We start from the raw sequence: 19,022 nt of genomic DNA, 5'->3' as shown, positions 1-19,022 counted from the left end.
ACCTAAACAATATAGATAATTCTAGATCTCGTTTCCAGTATTTTAATTAAGTTTTAGTTCCATTTTAAATTCTTGTTTTAGATTAAGTCTTTGAATCATTGTTTTTGATTGATTAGATAAATAAAATAGTTATTTTGTTAATTTCGATTTTTGTCATCTCAATTTATAGATCTAGTTTTAATTCTTGTTGATTATCATTTCGTAGTTTAAGTAGATTGAAACATTGTTAGTTAATTTAGTTAAGTTAGAATTTTAATATGATGAGTAGTTATAATTCAATGGGAAATGATGGTTTGATGACTCAAGGCTAAAACCTCCATTAGAGGGGTTGATGAAGCTTTGATGAAAACTTAGTGGTATAGTGTAGAAACATTGTAGAATCTATTCCACTCTAGAAGGTCGTGATTAAGCCATGAGAATGGGTCCGGCGACCTCACATGCTAGTTAGTATTTGGTAGAAATGCCATGAACACTAGGGATTAGAACTTCGAAATTCTTGCCGTAAGAACGTAAGAATCGAGATACAAGAATCTATGCTAGGTTATTAAGTTGGATTCGAGGTGGATTCAATTCCCTCTAATCCTTTATCTAGATTAAAAACAATCATATTTCCATAGCATTAAGTAGTTTAAATTCAACATAATCAATTTCATATTGTATCGTAGTATAACACCCTTCGTAAAGCTCTCATTAGACTTAAGACCGACTAATTAGATTAGAAAACATTCTATACTAGAGCACTAGGAGTGGAACGAATTTGTTACTCCACTCTATTTCGATAGAATTGAGAGTAGAAACTTTGATAAATATAGACACACATAAATAGTTTTAGTTTACTTACGTTTTGAGTTCATCATTTATTTCGTAGGTAGATTATTCATTTTTATCTTTATCAAAATGCAATTGAATTATAACTAACTGATACTTTTGTAACCATTACTAGTCATTTCCACCATAACATTAATGTTTTCTAATAAGAAGACAACACATTTCAAGTCATTTCAAGCTTTATTTCATATCTTCACATCACAAAAAACCAATACCAATCAATAATAAGCTAAAAACATATCCAAAATAAACATTTAACATTTATACAAAAATTTAGGGCTATGAAATCAAGGTTTGTTTACTTACTGATGATGTTAAAACAATGATCAAACAGCTTAAAGTGAACAATTTGTGATGATTAAGAAGTGATCGAAATCAATCAAAACATCAATTGAAGTGATCGAAATTAAAACTGAAATCGTTTATTTGGGATTGAAATCAAAAGGTCAATTTAAGTGATCGAAATTACCTGAAGATGTGATTGAGAAGAGAGTGATTTGAGAGCGATTTGAGATTCGAGAGTGATTTGCAATTCGAGAGGGATTTGAGAGCGAGGGTTTTCTTATTTTTATGAAGAGAACGAATGAGTGAAAAGTGATTTTTTTTTCCTTTTTGTTCTCTCATGTTTTTTTTATGTATGGGTTCTGATCCGACGCCTCACGGGTGTTTTTTCAAATCTTTAAACCTGTCGCTCTAACATCTCTATGATAGTATGATTTTTTGAATTCTAGTTATAATTTAAAAAATAATATAAAAACATTAGGAGGGATTGAATATAATTTGAAGCTAATTCTAATTTCAATAAAGTGAGAGAATTTTTGGTAAATTGTTTAAAAAGGATGGAGCTGATTAGAATAATTAAGGGAGGTGGTTCTAAAATCATAAAATAGAGAGATTACAAATACACAGTTCGATCATATAGTGTAGAGATGTCCTCAAAAAGATCTTAAAATATAAGAAGGAATTAGCATTTTATGCAAGGTTCTAATTAGCTTAAAAAAAGAAAATTGGGATATAAGAGAGTGAATTTAAAAATGTGGATATAGTGGTGTATTGTAAAAATATGGAGTACTGAAGGGAGTGGAAGACATAATATCCAAGAACTGAATATATATCATTGAATTGTAAAAATACCAAGAAGTAGCCTTATGATGAAATGAAGATGATTTACTATTTAAAACAGACTTGCCAGTAAAAAAAAAAAATTTGCTATTCTAGATACAGAATATCTATAGTGTAGAAAATATAAAAGTCACGTGGCTTCCGTGCATGAATTAGGAAAGAAGCCCCAACATTCAAAAGTTAGCTTATATGCCAAGAGGTTATTGCTAGTTGGTTGTTGACGTTAAAAAACACAATGAGGACGTTGATCCCAGTATTTTGCTATAGACATTTGGAAAAACACCTTAACATCTACACACAAATTCACCACTAATTTGGTCAATGGATATAAACGAGAACATAACATTAAATTCTAAAGCGGCACAATATATAGTAGATTGATCGAGAATATGAATGGGCGGAAGTCGTAAAAGTACGATTGTTAATTTTATTTGCAGGAAACAATGTATCAGTGAAACCGCCGGACCAAGCCATTGGTTTGAATCCAGCCACCGATAATGTGGATCATCCTGTGGTTACTGGAACTCAAAGCATAACTCTGAAAAGAACTCATGTCACTACACTTTAGAAGTCCTTCAGTATCCCATCTTTTATGTGTCTAAGAAAAAGGAAATATAGAATAATTATGCTGTTATCACTGCACCTAAAAAGTCAATGAGTTTGTCTTCTATTTTGCCTTCACCACAATAGAACTCCTAACATAATGAGTTTGATCAGACCATGTCAGCCTTCCAAACACGTAGTCCTTGGCTGCACGTTGACTCTTAGCCTGAACAGTTACTTGAAATGTCTTCTCTTCTCCTATCTTCTTGAATTCTAACGTCTTTGGCTCCACAGATACAGAAATGCCATTTGGCTGATTGACCACCACGTGGTACGTACTAGGAGCACCGACATTTTTAACTGTTCGAGAAACAGTAGCTGAGCCAGAGAGGCTGGGGATAGTGATTGAAGGGTAATTTAGGTCCAAGATACTGTAAGACTTGGGGCATTTGTATGGTTGATTTGAGAATACTGCAATTTGTGTTTCGTTGTAGCCAAGGCTACACAGGAAGTTCAAGTAATCGTTGGTACCCAAGTCATAGACCAAACCAGGATCTGCAGCACGATTTGGCCATACATGTCCTGCTCCATAGCTGAATGGAGTTGCTTTTACGAAAGATGCATTTAGCACTGGCTCCATCATATTGTCTTGTGTTGTGGCTGTACAAAAGGTAATACAACATGTATAAGAAAAGAGATTCATTTTAATTTTTTATCAGTTGTACAAAAAATATCCAATTTTACCAGGTAAACATTGAGTTCTTACCAGAAGTCATGATTGCTGATTTAATTGCTGATGGACTCCAATCAGGGTGGAGAGTTTTTAAAAGGCCAACGACGCCCGAAATGTGAGGACACGACATTGATGTTCCTGATTCTGAATTGAAGAGAACCCGTCGGGTGTCAGACTCCATACCAGTAGGTCCTGTTGCTTGGGTGTAAGCAGCTATTACAGACACGCCTGGTGCCGTAATATCAGGCTGACAAGATCATGTGTAAGAAGTGACATAGGTTAGCATTAATAATAAGCACAGTATCAGGTAAGTATACTCTAACTAAAAAAATGTGGAGCAAGAATTTTCATTGTTAACCTTGAGGATCTCAGGTGTGATAGAGTTAGGTCCTTGCGAGGAGAAAGAAGCCATGAAAGGAGCAGGTTTTGTGTTTAAATGGGTCCGTGCAGGCGTCAGATAAGCCACTGGTGACCTGATAGAAGCAGTGCATGAAACTCAGATATCAAAGTAGTGACACTACACTACAACTGTATATGTTTATTCTCTTTTAGTAACACTGAGATCATACTCTCTACTGAATGCCCAAATTAAACATGAAACGGTATGTTAAGAGCAACTCACTTGGTAGAATTTATATATTGGTAGACATTTTGGCCATCACTGTAAGTGACATGGGTAGCAGGAAGGACATGAGCATCAGCTATAACTTCATTGCCAGTTGAAACATCGTTGATAAGGATCATCCCAGCAGCACCAGCCTGAGCTGCTTGGACGCCCTTGTCCACTCTTCCATTGCCACCTCGAAGACAAACTAATATCTTACCCTTCCCCTTCTTGGGATCAAGCGAGCCTGGCTTGCAAAGTAGACTGCAAGATTAAGTTAAGTCATCAGTGTCGGTTAGCTTAGACAACTATAAAATAAAACAAGAATTGAGAATGATTGAATATATAGTACGCATGATCCCAAACAAAAGCATCTTAGGTATCTATGGCCTTACGCCTCGCTATTTGATGCATTTGCTGCTTTTGCATCTGCGGCACTAATCAATGGGTGGTCCTCAGCTGTCATAGTTTTTGCTGAAAGGCTCATTCCCTGGTATAGAAAATTGAAGAAAAGTAAATTGTATGTTGAAGATAACCCTTTTCATTTTTTGCTTGGTATAATTGAACCTTAGTTAGCAGAAATAAAGAATATTGATGTAAGATAACCCCCAAACCTGAGTGAGTGTGAATTTGTCTGCGTGCAAGTGTGCAACGCAAAACTGGAACATTACTTATTGACTAGTTTAAGGGTTTACAACGGATATAACTAACCTTGACTGACTTCCGGTTGCCAAGAACAGCATAAGATGGAAATTCACGGTCCATCGTACTTGCACCCACAGTTAGGATCCATGGTGCAACATTTGAAACACTGCCAGCCGTTGGTCCAGAATTACCGGCTGAGCAGACAAAAACAATGCCCTTCTGAACAGCATGAAATGCCGCAATAGATATGCCGTCTCCAAAGTAATTGTATGGATCCCCACCAAGTGACACCGACAAAACATCAACACCATCATGAATTGCATAATCGACGGCAGCCATGATATCGGCATCAAAGCATTCACCACCTCCGATTGGTGTCCAGCAAACTTTGTATGCTGCAACACGAGCTTTGGGCGACCCTCCTTTGGCTGTTCCCTCACCAAAACCAAAGACATTTGCTCCACGAACAAAGCTACCTCCGGCAGTGGAAAGGGTATGAGACCCGTGACCATCTTCATCGCGTGCCGAGTTGACGGTGGAGTTGAGGGTCACGTTGACTTGCTGCGCATAGGACCTGTAGCCTTTGTTAAAGTACCTTGCTCCAATCAGCTTCCTGGAATAGCAACCATAATAAGCTACTTTCAAGAGTGAAACAGAACAACTTGAAGTACTATGAAGAATCAAGAGTTCTTTAATTTGCACTCCTTCCTAAACATTAGGACTTAATCATCTGGCAAAAGAAATATTGGTCCCCCAAGTACATTCATGTAAAAGTGATGCCACTTTAACGCAAGTGAACATTCTCCTCGGAAGAGAACATGATTATTCCAAAAGAAGATACTGAATTGGTGTTAGTGTGATAGAGAGAACCAACTTAAAGTTGGTAAAGAGAATAGACCTGTTGCAAGGAGCTCCAGTCTTGGTGTTATTCTGGCAGGTACCTTTCCATTTCGTTGGAATTGGTCCCATCCCATGATCGTTAAAGCTTGGCGATTCTGGCCATGCCCCTAATTTAAGGGTTACACATTGGTAAAAGGCGAAAAAAAATTGTCAAACCTGATAGCGATGACAAAAGGCAGCATACTAAAGGATCAGAAGATAAGATAAGGCAGAAAATATAAAATTCCCAATGAACTAGGGATAGTAAAAGCAAATTAATGAAATGATCAATGGGAATCAGAAACTTATTTTGGGTTCATATTATATTATCATCATATGACTAGAAAGGAAAGATACCCGTCCTCTTCATTGTCAAAGATGCTACATATTACTGCATGCTGATCCATATACACTTATGACATACAAGAAGCAATCATTTTATTCGAAAAAGAGAACTGCTTACTCATTAGAAGACAAAAATTGAATCTTGCAATACATTAGTATTCTGTCTGTTAAGTTTTAAAAGTACACCATTATTTATCATCATTATTTGATGAACCAACATTATTTATTGAACCAACATCATATATTAGAAGCCTAAATATATTAGTCACCCGTCACTACCAAAACAGGAAATCGACAAATAAAATGGAAAAAAAATTTATTTACCAGTGTCAAGGTTTCCAATGATTGTATCTTCACCGAATCTAGCCTTCTTCCAAAGTGAATGAGCAGGAACTTCTCCATTCTTCTCTAGTCCAAGAAAGCTCCAAGACCTAGTTGTGTGTAGTTTTCTTCCTTTGTTTAAGAAAACTGATATAACACTAGGATCCTCTACAATTCAACAAAAGAACATACACGCAAAAATGATAAGTTAATAATGGTCTAACATGGCCATTAAAAAGAACATCAGTGCATGCAATGAATAGAGGATTGTATATCATACGAGAGATAGCTTCCGCTTCTTCTTCCTCGAGGATTGCAGCAAAACCATTAATATGTTTGTTATACGAGTAGAAGATTGCATCTTTGGCCTTCTCTCTACTGTTTAATTACTAAAGGAAAATGTTAACAATGTTGCATACTCGGCTCGCAAAATTGAAAAGGAGTTGGTAGATGGTTTACCTCCCTAGGTGAGAACCTAATAATTCATAATGGCTATCAGTTGCTTGTTGAAGATCCATTTGTGAAACTTCTGGGCCATGTGAATGGCCACCCAAGTACACTACATAAGACTGTACCATAAAAGTAAATACATACCGCTTAGTAATACTAATCAAACAATCACACAAAGAACAAATGCAAGAATGGTTAGAGAGCAACATGCCTTTTTAATAGCAAATGCAGGTTGCTGTAGAACAGTGAGAAGAGTAAAAGAAAGAAGAAAGAGTTGGAGCCCCGAAAGCTTCATTATTTTTTCTTAGTTGGTATTGTGCTCTGTTAGGCCTCTGTTTTCATCTATATATATATATATAAAGTTTATCTTTCTTGATACGGAATCAAGAGAAAGAATCCTAGTAAAAATCAAACAATACTGATGGATAATTCATATATATATACTTACCAAGAACACTCAGAGTTCTTCTCAAACTAGATGACTTATGAGTTATCCGTGTTGTACAAAATGAACGAAAGTGGCGGGCTAAAATGAAGCCCAGTCAGCTAGCATTCTTCATACTAGGTTTCGGTTGGAATGAGAATGTCAAGCCCGAATAACACTTAGGTTGGGGTTGGGGTTGGGATATATCTTTTTCAAACCTACAAACCAACTTTGTGAAGTCTCTAGCATTGCCCTAAACCTTCTGGGATTCATGGTAGTATGGTACCAGACTACCAGTTCATCACTGGCACCGAGTCACTCACCTATTTTCAGCACTCATTATAGTGGGCGTGCCTCTGGCGATATGGGTATCCTTGGCACCAGTCCAGTAATTTACCCTATAGTTTGACAATCATGATGGATACATTTGAAAGATTTCGAAAAATCATTTATGTAAAAGTTCTTTTATTAGGGACCAGGATGCTAATGGGTACTCAGTACTCAACAAAATGAACACATTCCTGCCTCTCATTAGTTTGTCCATATTTTCACTAAGAATCTCTCGCGCTCAAATTTAGTCATCCAAGCTGAGCACGTACAGACAAGAGTGATGGTGCTAACTTAGCAAAGATTTTGGAGTGGGTCTTTCCCCACCTAGTGTCGAGGCCTCTTCAAACACTTCAATCATTAGCATAGCAAACACTTCAACCATTAGCATAGCAAACACTTTATTCATGAAATGAGTTGGATTGTGTGAGATACAAGAAGAGAAAGATCAAGATTAACTAAGTTTTTCTTATTCATTAATGGTCTTTTGCAATGTTCTCTCATTCCTCTCTCATGTGAGAAATAGAAAAATAAAGTGTGAGAAATGAATATGGTCCTTCTCTTTTGCATCCAATCATTTTATAGTTGTTCTACATGGCTTCATCCAGTAGCTTTGTGACATGTGTCCCTTCCTTTCGCACTCTTTTGTACCTGCCAATTTATATAATGATTGAAATAAGAGCAAATATCGTGTATGATATTTGGCTACCATATTGCTCCCTTTCAAAATTTTCAAATTTTATAAGTGAAAATTTAAAGATTTCGAGAAACAATAGAAAGTAAACTTGAAATTCGTTTTTTTTTCGTCGACACTGTTCAACCGATACTATTCATCAGCATTGTTCATTTGATACTGTACCTCGATACATTATTCCTCGATACTGTACATCCGATACTATTCCTCAATATTGTACATCCGATACTGTTAATCAATAATGTACATCCGATACTATTCCTTTATAATGTTCATCCGATATTATTCCTTGTTCATCCGAGATGGGAATTTTTGTAAGTAATTTTTTGAAATCCGATATAGCAATTTTTGCAATTTATTTTTGGAAACTCCAGATGGCATTTTTGTAAATAGTTTTTTGAAATCCGAGATGACAATTTTTGCAATTAATTTTTTGAAATTCAATATGACATTTTTTTTAGTACCTAATATCGCTCATCCCTGTCGATACCAGGGCTTTTTGATATAATGCCTGATATCGCTCATCCCTGTCAATACCAGGACATTTATATATAGTGCCTGATACCGCTCATCCCTATCGATACTAGGGCTTTTTTATATAGTGCCTGATACCGCTCATCCCTGTCGATACTAGGGCTTTTTTATATAGTGCCTGATATCGCTCATCCCTGTAGATACCAGGGCTATTAATTAATATAAAATAATAATATATATATATATATATATATATATATATATTTTTTTTAAATTTAGAATAGGATATGATTTGGATAAAATGAATTTTTGAATATGAAATATGATTTTGATAATTAATTTTTTTGAATTCGAAATAGAATTTGATGTTGATAAAAAGAATTTTTGAATCCAAAAATAGGATTTTGACAATTAAAGTTTTTGAATTCGAAATAGGATTGATAAATGAAATTTTTGAATGCGAAATAAGATTTGATTGTGATAAAAGGAATTTTTGAATAAAAAAAATAAGATTTTGACATTTAAATTTTTTTAATTCGAAATAAGATTTGATAAATGAAATTTTTGAATTCGAAATAGAATTTGATAAATGAAACTTTTGGAATTCGAAACAGGATTTGATGAATGTTTGAGCTCTTCATTCAATCTCAAGTGATTGATTCATATTGTCACAAAAAAGTCGCCCCCAAGTGATAACTTCAAATATCGGTTCTTTAAAATATCCGTCCACACCTTAATTCACCAATGAATAATGGCCCTGAGGTGATTATATCGGCAATACAATTTTTGTCTCCAAGTGTGGTTTATATCAGCATGTCGTCCCTAAGTGTTTCTTTAGTATTGGCCTTAAATCAGTGGTATCGGGTTACCCCTATATCAGTAATGAAATATTGACTAAAAGTGATCAGCCTCTATATCGACCATGTGACATTTTTTGTCTTCAAGTGATGAGTTAACCTTTAGGGGCGCACTATTGGCACCCCACTTTATGGGATTGGCACCCCTTTAGCAAAAAGTAAAACAATAATGGTTATTTTTTATATGTCCTTTTACACCTCACATGCCCATAGTTCTACGGCATCGGGTTGCCGCGAGATCTCATATTCCACGGCAGACAGTTGCAACGGAACATTTCTTTTATGTTTTTTGTTTTTTTTTTTCACTTCAAATTTTGCGTATTGAATACACACGATATATGGATACCTCATTTTCTTCTTTCAAGCTTTTTTATACACTCCAAGAACAACACCAAAACCATGAAAAAAAAAATGTACAATCAAAACATAATTTTGCTATCTCGCGGCAAATATTTTCATATGCTATAAGAAAAACTTGTGATCAAATTAATGAAGAAGAGTTTTGATAATTAACACAAGCAAAGACTCTATTTTAGTTAACACCAAGGTTCAAAATATCGATATCGATGAATATATCGGTGTACCCAAAAACCGATATATATCGGATATATCCATTTTTTTGGTGATCAGTCCAAACTATTTAAAATATCAGAAATATCGGATATATCGGAAATATAATATCGGAAATATATAAAAAATATATTGGAAATATCGGATTTATATTAAAAAATGGTCAAAAAGTCAAACGATATATATCGGATATATCGATTATATCGGCGATATAAACTTTTATATCGGAAAAAAGGGTACTATATTCGGTGGATATATGTCGAAAATATCGATATCGGTGTACCAAAATACCGATATATATCGGCGATATATCGGATATATCGTCGATATTTTGGTCCATGGTTAACACAACCATCTCGCGGCAACTAACTTTTTTTACGGTGGCTATTAAAAAAAAATTAAATGAAAAAAGGACCCACAGCAACCACCTTTCGTGGAATATAGGATCTCGCGGCAACCCGATGTCGTGGATTGTGCGATATCGCGGCAACTTCTTGTCGTGAGTGTTTTTTATGTGATTAATGGAGGGTGCTAGTACTTTTGAATTGGTAAAAAGGGCGCCAATTCCATAAAGTGGGGTTTCAATACCGCGACCCAAACTTTTTCTGAAACCGATGCCCACTTATCTTTCTTAGACCTATTTATGAAATCTGACTTCTGAAACCGATGCTCATCTCCATTGCCAATATTATCCACCCATCAGCCGAAATGCCGAAGTTTAAACAAAAAATCCAAACAAGACTTTAAGAAACTAATCTTGCCAAAGTCAAACTCTTAGAGTTCATTCTTTGCCAATATCAATTATTTTCAACTGAAATTTTTGGATTAGGATCATAGGTATTGAATTCGCCCCCAAGTGATATGTCTCACTTGAAACTCTGTTTCCGAAACTATGGAATGTCGCCTCCAGGTGAGTGGTATCGGCTACCATGCACCCATACCAAGCTTTTTGAATCTAATGTCCAAGCCACTTCTTTATTTCTTGGATTTTGATTTTGTTTTTTGTTGACCTTCAGGCTGTTGGTTTTTGATTCGTATCGAAATTTGGTTGTTTGGGTTTGATTCGGTATCGGAATTTTATGTTAGAACTTGACTCAGTATCGAAATTGGGTGTTTTTGTTCGGTATCGAAATTGGGTGTTTGAATGTAGTGAAGTTTGCAAGAAGTTTTTGTGCAACTTTTGGGAGGTGGGTATCGAAGTTGGACTGTTTGTAATTGATTTGTGTCGATATTGAATCTTGTTGTTGGGGTTTACTACACCATAATAGGATATTTGCAACACAGGTCTTTTTTGCTTTGCAACGGTTATTTATCATTAGCAAATTGCCAACACTATATAAGCGTTGGTAATGTTGTTAAGTGTTGCTTTAATTGGGTGAATTTCAGGAATTAATTTCTAACGCTTAAAAATCGTTTGATAAGTGTTACAAATCAAAATTTTGAAAATTTTGTGAAAGAGGGAAACAAAAAAAATCGCGCTCTATTATTTCGGCCGAAATATAAAAGATAACCTTAACTTTAGTCTCTCTCCTCTCTCCCCACTACCGCTCCCCACAATTAGCGACTTGCTCTTTTTTTTTTTATGTTTTTTTCCACTCTTTCTTCTTCTTACATCTCAACAAGGTAATGGAATCAAAAAAATTATTTATTTCAAGCACCGATTTTTTTGTGTAGGGTTTTATTTGACAAAAATTTTCAATTTTAATTTTCTTAGGATTTACAAGCTTTGTTTCTCTTCACTACTCAAAGACACATTTTTTTTCCTTTCAACGTCTCAACTTGGAATCGTTGCTGACCGAAACCCAAGTCAATTATAACACCCCGGCTTTTTCTTTTGTTTTTATAGTATAAAAAAAAAAATAATAAAAAATAATAATAATAATGAAAATAGATAATGGATAGATGATAACTATCAGTTAAGGATAAAAGTCCCGTAAGTAATAGATAAGGGTTGTCTTTGTTTTTCGGGAAGTTTTCTCACGTAGAGTTTTTGGGGAAAAACCAAGCGAGAGTTTTAGACAGAAAAACGAGATTTTTCTAAAAGAAGAAAAGGAAGTTTTTTCTTGTAGCTGGCTGATAATCGGAGAGCGCTACAGGTGAGTAGATATTTTATGGATTTATTTTATTAAATCCTCGTTACTGTCGATTTCTTTTCGGTTGAAATATGTAGTGTTGTTAAAACTTAAAACTATAAAATTTGATATAGAACTGTCGAATCGAATATGTCTGATATCTTGTGACGTTAAACCGTCGAAGCTTGAAACAAGTCATTAATTAATGGCGTAAGCCCCACAAAGAAGATTTCGGCTTGTGTTTCGTTTAGACTATTTTTGTTTGTGGTTTTGAACTCTGAACTTAAACTGTCGAAGCCTTGACGCCGGTTGTTACTGGCGTCAACCTCAGAACTCAAGACACCTTATTCTTTGTGGTGTTTGACTGATAGTTTTGTTAGAAATTTTGGTTGTGATGTATACTGTTAGTTAGTGTTGATGTCGGGTTTAGATTCGTTGGTTAAGCTGTTGGGCTGTGCGTGGTGAAGTAGAGGTGATTGTTTGAGAGTGGGAGTGCTGTGAAGCTTGAACAACCATTAATGGCGTTCAAGCAAGAACCAAATCGTCCGATTTTTTGTGTTGCTTCAAGGATTGGTTGTTTGATTTTGTTTTGAGGTTATGTTGTTGGTTGCGGTGGAAGGGTTAAATACTAGTTTGGGGTGTGAAGCTCTAGCGACCATTAATGGGCTCGATCCCTGCTTTTTCAAGATAAGAAAATCGCGTTATGATGGTATCGGTTGATGGGGGGGTTTTCCGGGGTCAAAACCGATAGGATGATGGAGGTGGTTGAGTGGTGGATTAGTGGTGGTGGCCGATTGGTGGAGAGGAGCTGTTGGAGAGATGTTGGAGGAAGAGGTCGACCTGTTGGGTCAGTTGGGCCTTGGGCCGAAACTTGTTGGTTTTGTTTGGGCCTTAACTTGTTTGGTTTTTGGAGCTGGTCCATAGTATTTTAAGTGGATCTTCAAGTTGGGCCAACCCAGTTTATGGGCCGGGTTAAGGCTTAAGTTATTGAACCTGGTCAGCTTAGATAAATCGGTTTGGGACTGGGTGACTGCTGTTGACCCTTGGCAGGTCGACTTTGACCATTGACCAGAGTTGACTTTGATTGTTGACCAGAGTTGGCTTTGACCGTTGACTAGGGTTGACTTTGACCAGTTGACCCAATTTGACCTTTTAACTTGGATTATGATTTGGGCTATTAGGATAGGTCTAGGGCTACTAGCATGCTTGGCTTTAGGCTAAAACTTTCTATATATACGTGTGTACGTGTATTAACTACTATATGATTTTTGCAGTATTTTATGATATGCAACGTTATGACACTTAGACATCCATATAATTAATAACGCGTAAACCAAAATATATGAATCAAGATACTCTTTCATTTTCTGAAATAATTTATACAATATAGTTCAATAATGCGTAAACAATTTACTGCACTCTTTTAGAACTCTCCACGCCTCAAGTTTTGGGATTTTGTTTTATGACTGTTGATGTCATATGTTATGTGAGCATTTATTGAATGTGCCATAAATGGCCCGTTAGCGTTATATAAGAGTATTCATTGAATGTGCCATAAATGACCCGGGTATTCATTGAATGTGCCATGAATGACCAGATTCTTTGGACTGCCCTAGAGAGGAACTAAGGTATTCGCCTTGCGGGTTAGTTGTATTATTTGATTATGCGAGCGTTTGGGTTTACTTTTGAATACCTAATATAATATCTACATAGGTTATATAGAAGTTCTAACTTTCTTTTGCAGGAGGGTAGGACTTAATAACATTTTGTGCAGGGACGCGGTCCTACCCTTATCCAAAAGTGGATATCAGGAAGTTTTAATTCAGTTACCTAGTTATAATAACGAGTTATGATAATGAGTTAATAGAATGGTAGTCTTGCTTGGGAAGACACTATGCTGGTTGAAATGACGGAACTATCTGTCTTCCAAGTTGAGAATGATTAAGTTATGGGAAAATATAACATGATTGTTTGGATAATTAAAGTATGATAATGTTTATATGTGGTTAGTCTACTCATACCAGCAAATTCCATTTTGCTGACCCATGTTTGCTTTGTTTTGGCAACGTGGGTGTGTTCTTGGGAACATAGGTGGAAGGCAGTGGAACCGCGGTGTGTGATTTGGATTCTTGCCTGGAGCAGTCCGGGAGGTTATTTTATTAGGTCTGATCTTTTGAAAGTATGTAATAACGTAGTTTTCTTTTCATATGACATGAAAATACGATGTTGAAGACCTGTTATTCTTAGAGTGGTTTGATGTTTTATTGGGACAGAAGATAGACTTTTTATAAAGTAATAAAGAGAATTTTGGAGATTATTTTTGTTGTTAAGATTCTTTTATGATGTGGGTTTTCGGTTTTGGCATGTGTAGTATCCACCCCGTCATAGCCTGGGTTTTTAGACAATTGAATATAGTGATGTTTGAGATATTTATATTTCAAATATTTTTTTTTTAATTGTTTAGAAATTCGGGCTGTGACATCAATTTAGTTTCTTCAAAGGTTTTCATATTCATTTATTTTACTCTTCTACTTAAAGATTGTAGCTTTGCCTTTCCAGTTTTTCTAGTGTTTATTATGTTAATTACTATGTTTCCATATGTCAATAATAGACAATTGATAAAGTAAGGTTGGGATATTTCGGTGTTTGAATAGCTAATTAGATTTGTCACTGTTGGGGTTTCAAGCTAGTGTATAAATATGTAGATTTGGGTAAATGGGTTTCACACACTGAAAATTATTTGTTTCTATAAGGTCTAATTGTTGATGAATAAGGCCTACGGAAATTTATTTGTTTGTAGAGATGTGGGTTTTGTTCAAATAATTGGAGCTGCTATTACTCTTGAAGTGCATGCAATTGGTGTACATTATACTTTTGCACATTGTGTTGCTATAAGTTTGTTATGAACCACTCTCTTAGTTTGATGTTTATTATTATTTTTTTTCCTTATTTTTTTTATTAATGTATTGTTAGTGGAATCTTGTGTAGAGTGGTCAGTAATGTCTCAATAGGACGACCTATTGAGACAGGCATTCCTGTCTTAAATTTAGGATGGGCTTTTGAGTCCCAAACATGATAAAACCCGTCGCGAGGCCTTAGCCCGAAAAATAGACGACAACTTCTTTTGTTCTTACTTTAGACGGGCGAAAGTGTATCTAATTTTCTTTGATTATGAATAGTGCATTTGAGTCCATATATATTCAAAAATAAGTTTTCTTTATGTTTGTAGCTGAATCTCTATATGTGGTTTACTTTTGTTTATCTTTTTTATTTGTTTGGGGGTGCCTTCTTGCACATCATACATAGCCAATCATTCTTAGCAATTTTGTGTAAAATGTTTTTTATATGATAGGGATTGCATTTGCCTCGATGGCTAGTATGGTTTACTTTGTTTTTGAAGTTTTTTTAGTGATTGAAAAAATTGAAATCCAGCTCATCCTTTCTTTGTTAGGGACTAAGAAAAGCAATTAGAAATTGGGTGGGTTTTGTAATTTTATTTTGTGTTTAAGTTGATCACAATTTTACAAGTCATTAATTTACACCATTGAGTTTCCCTTAGTAGACAAGGCATAGACATGATGTTGCATTGCAAGTGATAGCTGAAAACTATAACCTTTGTTGCCCACTTCATCAGGTATTTGCATTTCCTTTGTCATTGAAACCTTGTATGCTTTGTATTCTGTCTAGACTCTAGAATGCAATTGCACTGAGCCTAATAAGACATAATGTAGTCTTAAAATCTGTCTTGTGTATTCTTTCCATCCAGGCATGTAATCATTTATCTGCCTTCCAGACAGCAGCATGTAATCTTGTATCGCCTTCCGATGAGGTCCAATCAAGGCTTTAGCTTTTCAAACTGATGAATTTTGTGAGATAAGTTTCAGTTTGATATATATATTGATGAGACAAAAATAGTTTGGAGACTGGAGAGACGGTTTTTCTTATGTCGTGCCCTGGATATTCTAGTAATTACTGAATACTGCTTTAAGAATTTGAACGTAAGCCATATTTTCCCTTTCTGTTTATTATATATTTATTTGCCTAGATCCATGACATATTCATCCAATTGTCTTTAGGGTTTGAATTCAGCCATATTTTTTTCTTTATGCATAGATTTATGACATGTTCACGTAGTTGTCTTTAGGATTTGAATTGCAGCCTGATTTTTCCTCTAGAAATCCTGAAGATATTCATGTAGTTGTCTCACCCCTCTTAATACATTGTTAGCAATTAGAAATTCCAAACTGTTAGTAGTTACAATTTAGCTAATTGACATTGACACGAGTACATGAGTTAGTGTCCTAGATTAGATACAGGTACTAAGTGTCTAGCAAGGCCGTATTGAAATATAATGAAAGCACTTAAATCTTGAACCAAAAATGTATTTGTTCTTGGTTCTGAACATGCTAGTAACATATATTGGAGATGGGACTATGTTAATTGCTGATCCCTACTTACTTTTATTACTATTCAGTTTATTGGGGGTTGATTTTGTTGTCGAGACTAGTTATGAAGTTCAGAGTCTTCAGACTACGTTAATTGCTGACCCAACTCTTATCATAGCTACCTTTGAATTCAGAAATTACTTTGAACAGGGTCTCTATTATTTAGTCGATTACATGATTATGAGAAAGATACAGGAAGACGAGCTGCAACAGCTTTTTGTAAGAGACACGATGGAAGGATTCTTGGAGCAGTTTTACAAGTTTAAATGCCAAAATGCCATGCAAGCGGTGCAAAGGTGTTGAACTTCGCAATTATATCGACAAGGAAACTCTGTGCTCTGCATATAGTGATATTGGGAGACAATCAAAGTCTTATGAAAACTCTTGCAAAGCAGGAGAAAGTACTATGACAAGGGATTTCAAGGCAGCCTACAACAAAGGCTCCTGGCTATTATGAAAGAGCACCATGTGTATATCCACGAGGTACGTCTTTTTCACTATTAGGCTTATGATATGTTGTATCTAATTTTCTTAATCACTCACTTCACAAAGGGAGTCTGAATATGTGCTTATGAGGAAGATACAGGAAGAGGATAATTAGAAGCTAATAAACCCTCTCTTTTGCGATTCTGAAAATGATTCCTAGTCGAGCTTCAATTGGTGTGTGGAAAGCTGCCCTCTTCATCATAGGTGTGTGAGAAGCAAAGTGCTTCAATTGGTTTAGGCTTACTTGTTTTGTTAGCGTAAGTAGAATTATATATAGATCTGTGTCAAGAATTTCAGTTGGTATAGTTTAGAGGAATTCTTGGGAGCTACCTGTTCTTCTAATAGGTATCACTGGTCGAGTTACAGGCGGGTTTTCTTTTTTGGTATTCTTCTGACAACCAGTTTTCAATAGTTTCGATTGTTATTTTCTCACTGCAGAAAAATATAATCTAGTGTTTTAATTAGCAGTTGGACCATAGGACCATAACTTCTTTAGCATTTCAACGTTCTAGAGCTAAGAGCTTCCAACCACACTTGGATACGGTATATTGCTCCCAGTATTTTGTGGAAAAAGAATAAATATGATACTTGATGGGTTTTTTTTTTGTTTTAGGCTTGGACATTTACTGATGTAGTATTTTTTTGGGTTTTGACTCCTGCAATTTGTGAGCAAATCCTTACTCTTAAAATAGCAAGTATCACCATCACAATTGAAAAAGAATAATCTCAAATAATTGATCAAGATGTAAAGTCCATTGATGTTTTGATTAATCTCAAATGTGTCGTTGCAGTTTCAATAGTTCTGAACTGCTAGGTTGCTTTGTTAGATGGAGAATTGAGTTGTTGTTCTGATATTTGTACATTGATTTATTCTTAAGCAAAAGGACATGCTCGAGCACGGGTTGAAAATTATCTTAAATATCATTTTAAATTTCATACCATTCCAAGCTTTAGTTATGCAAGTCGCTTTGATTGCACTGAGGAACAAATAATATAAAAGTTGAAAATGAGCTCCCCCTTGTTTAATAAGACTGTTGGAGTCCAACTTATGCCTTACATGACCCATTTCTTCCTTTTTCTCCTTGCCATACACTTGCAGGAATAAAGTTCTTGTACTTTGTTTGTTATCGTGACGATCATTTATTTTTGTATATATCCTAATAATCCTTGTATCATGTTTATGGATTCAGCCCTTTTAGTGAAAGCGCAAGGACCTGTAAGAGTTGGTTTAGTTGTTCTGCCATGCAACTGGATGCATGCGGATGGCTGATGTTTTCAAACTAGCGGTCCGAAGCTTCAAGGTCCAAGACTGGAATCTTTTTCGGTTCTAGGATTTGAGGAAGGAAGGTATCACAAAGTTGTTTTAAACAATACCATTCCTTATGGTCTTCTTCTTTGTCTTGAATTTGGATATTATTTTTTTTGCCTAGTTGATTAATTTCCTCTTTTTAATTGTTCTCAAGTTTGTTATTGCATCTTGCCTTTTTCAGTTTTCATGTGGCCGGGCCATGATTTGGATGTCTAACTTTATATTTGGTTGTATACCCAAGTCATTTTGTAGTTGCCATTTTAATACCATGTCGTCAACTTGTTCGAACACATTGTTTTTTTTTTATCGGTTATTGATTCCGAACATTCACTCTTAGTGTTATCATGCCAAACCCGCAAAACTTGATTGATTATCCGGTTAGTGGAAAAGCACTAGCCATTAGTGTTTGATCTCGTGAACCAAGACTATTATTGCTGAGTCTTTGCATAATGGTTGGTTTTTTTATATGCACAGTACGACAGTCGAGTCACATTCATTATACGCTCTTAATAATCTTTTCTTGAACCACCAAAGTCATTGATTTTATGTCTGTGTGTGGGAGAGAGATTTTGTTCATTATTTCCTACAAATGTTTTAGGTTTACTCATATTTTGTTTGTTTCTCTTGCGAATTGCCGTCGTGCCCTACGTATGTAAATTTGTGTTGATCAATGATCATTGCCTACAATACTAGTAAACCCCTCGATATAACAGCTCATGATTCACAAGTTAATCTACCCTTTTCTTTTTCCTTATTTTAGACAACTTACGTACCATCAAGCCATTTGCTCTTTCGTTGTAAACTTGTAGCGACTTTTCCTCATGAATTAACTATACCATAACAAGATATGTGATGAATTTGGGGGGGGGGGGGATTGGGTCGTGGGTACCGCTG

At 35.5% G+C, this 19,022-nt stretch overlaps 1 protein-coding gene across 1 annotated transcript; it reads right to left on the bottom strand.

Moving 5' to 3' along the window:
- Nucleotides 1–2,345: 2,345 nt before the first annotated feature.
- LOC147504956 (subtilisin-like protease SBT5.4) lies at nucleotides 2,346–6,765 on the bottom strand. Its single transcript, XM_086605417.1, has 11 exons — nucleotides 6,682–6,765; nucleotides 6,480–6,589; nucleotides 6,301–6,398; nucleotides 6,024–6,188; nucleotides 5,374–5,482; nucleotides 4,542–5,088; nucleotides 4,226–4,320; nucleotides 3,849–4,094; nucleotides 3,585–3,699; nucleotides 3,260–3,473; nucleotides 2,346–3,153 (listed from the first exon to the last, which is right to left on the bottom strand). Exons 1-11 carry the CDS (start codon nucleotides 6,763–6,765, stop codon nucleotides 2,618–2,620), a joined length of 2,319 nt encoding a protein of 772 aa, XP_086461543.1. The 3' UTR covers nucleotides 2,346–2,617.
- Nucleotides 6,766–19,022: the final 12,257 nt, after the last annotated feature.

This window comes from Coptis chinensis, chromosome 4, assembly GCF_015680905.1.
Source record: "Coptis chinensis isolate HL-2020 chromosome 4, ASM1568090v1, whole genome shotgun sequence".
Taxonomy (NCBI): domain Eukaryota; kingdom Viridiplantae; phylum Streptophyta; class Magnoliopsida; order Ranunculales; family Ranunculaceae; genus Coptis; species Coptis chinensis.
Note: the sequence above shows the minus strand (reverse complement) of the source record. Positions and strands in the feature narration are given on the sequence as shown.

Coding starts and splice junctions, on each gene's coding strand:
- LOC147504956 (XM_086605417.1), bottom strand. CDS start 6,765: ATGAAGCTTTCGGGGCTCCAACTCTTTCTTCTTTCTTTTACTCTTCTC. Junction 4,321..4,541: donor GCAACCGGAAGTCAGTCAAG/GTTAGTTATATC, acceptor TTTCTATACCAG/GGAATGAGCCTTTCAGCAAA. Junction 3,154..3,259: donor ATCAGCAATCATGACTTCTG/GTAAGAACTCAA, acceptor CCTTTTGTACAG/CCACAACACAAGACAATATG.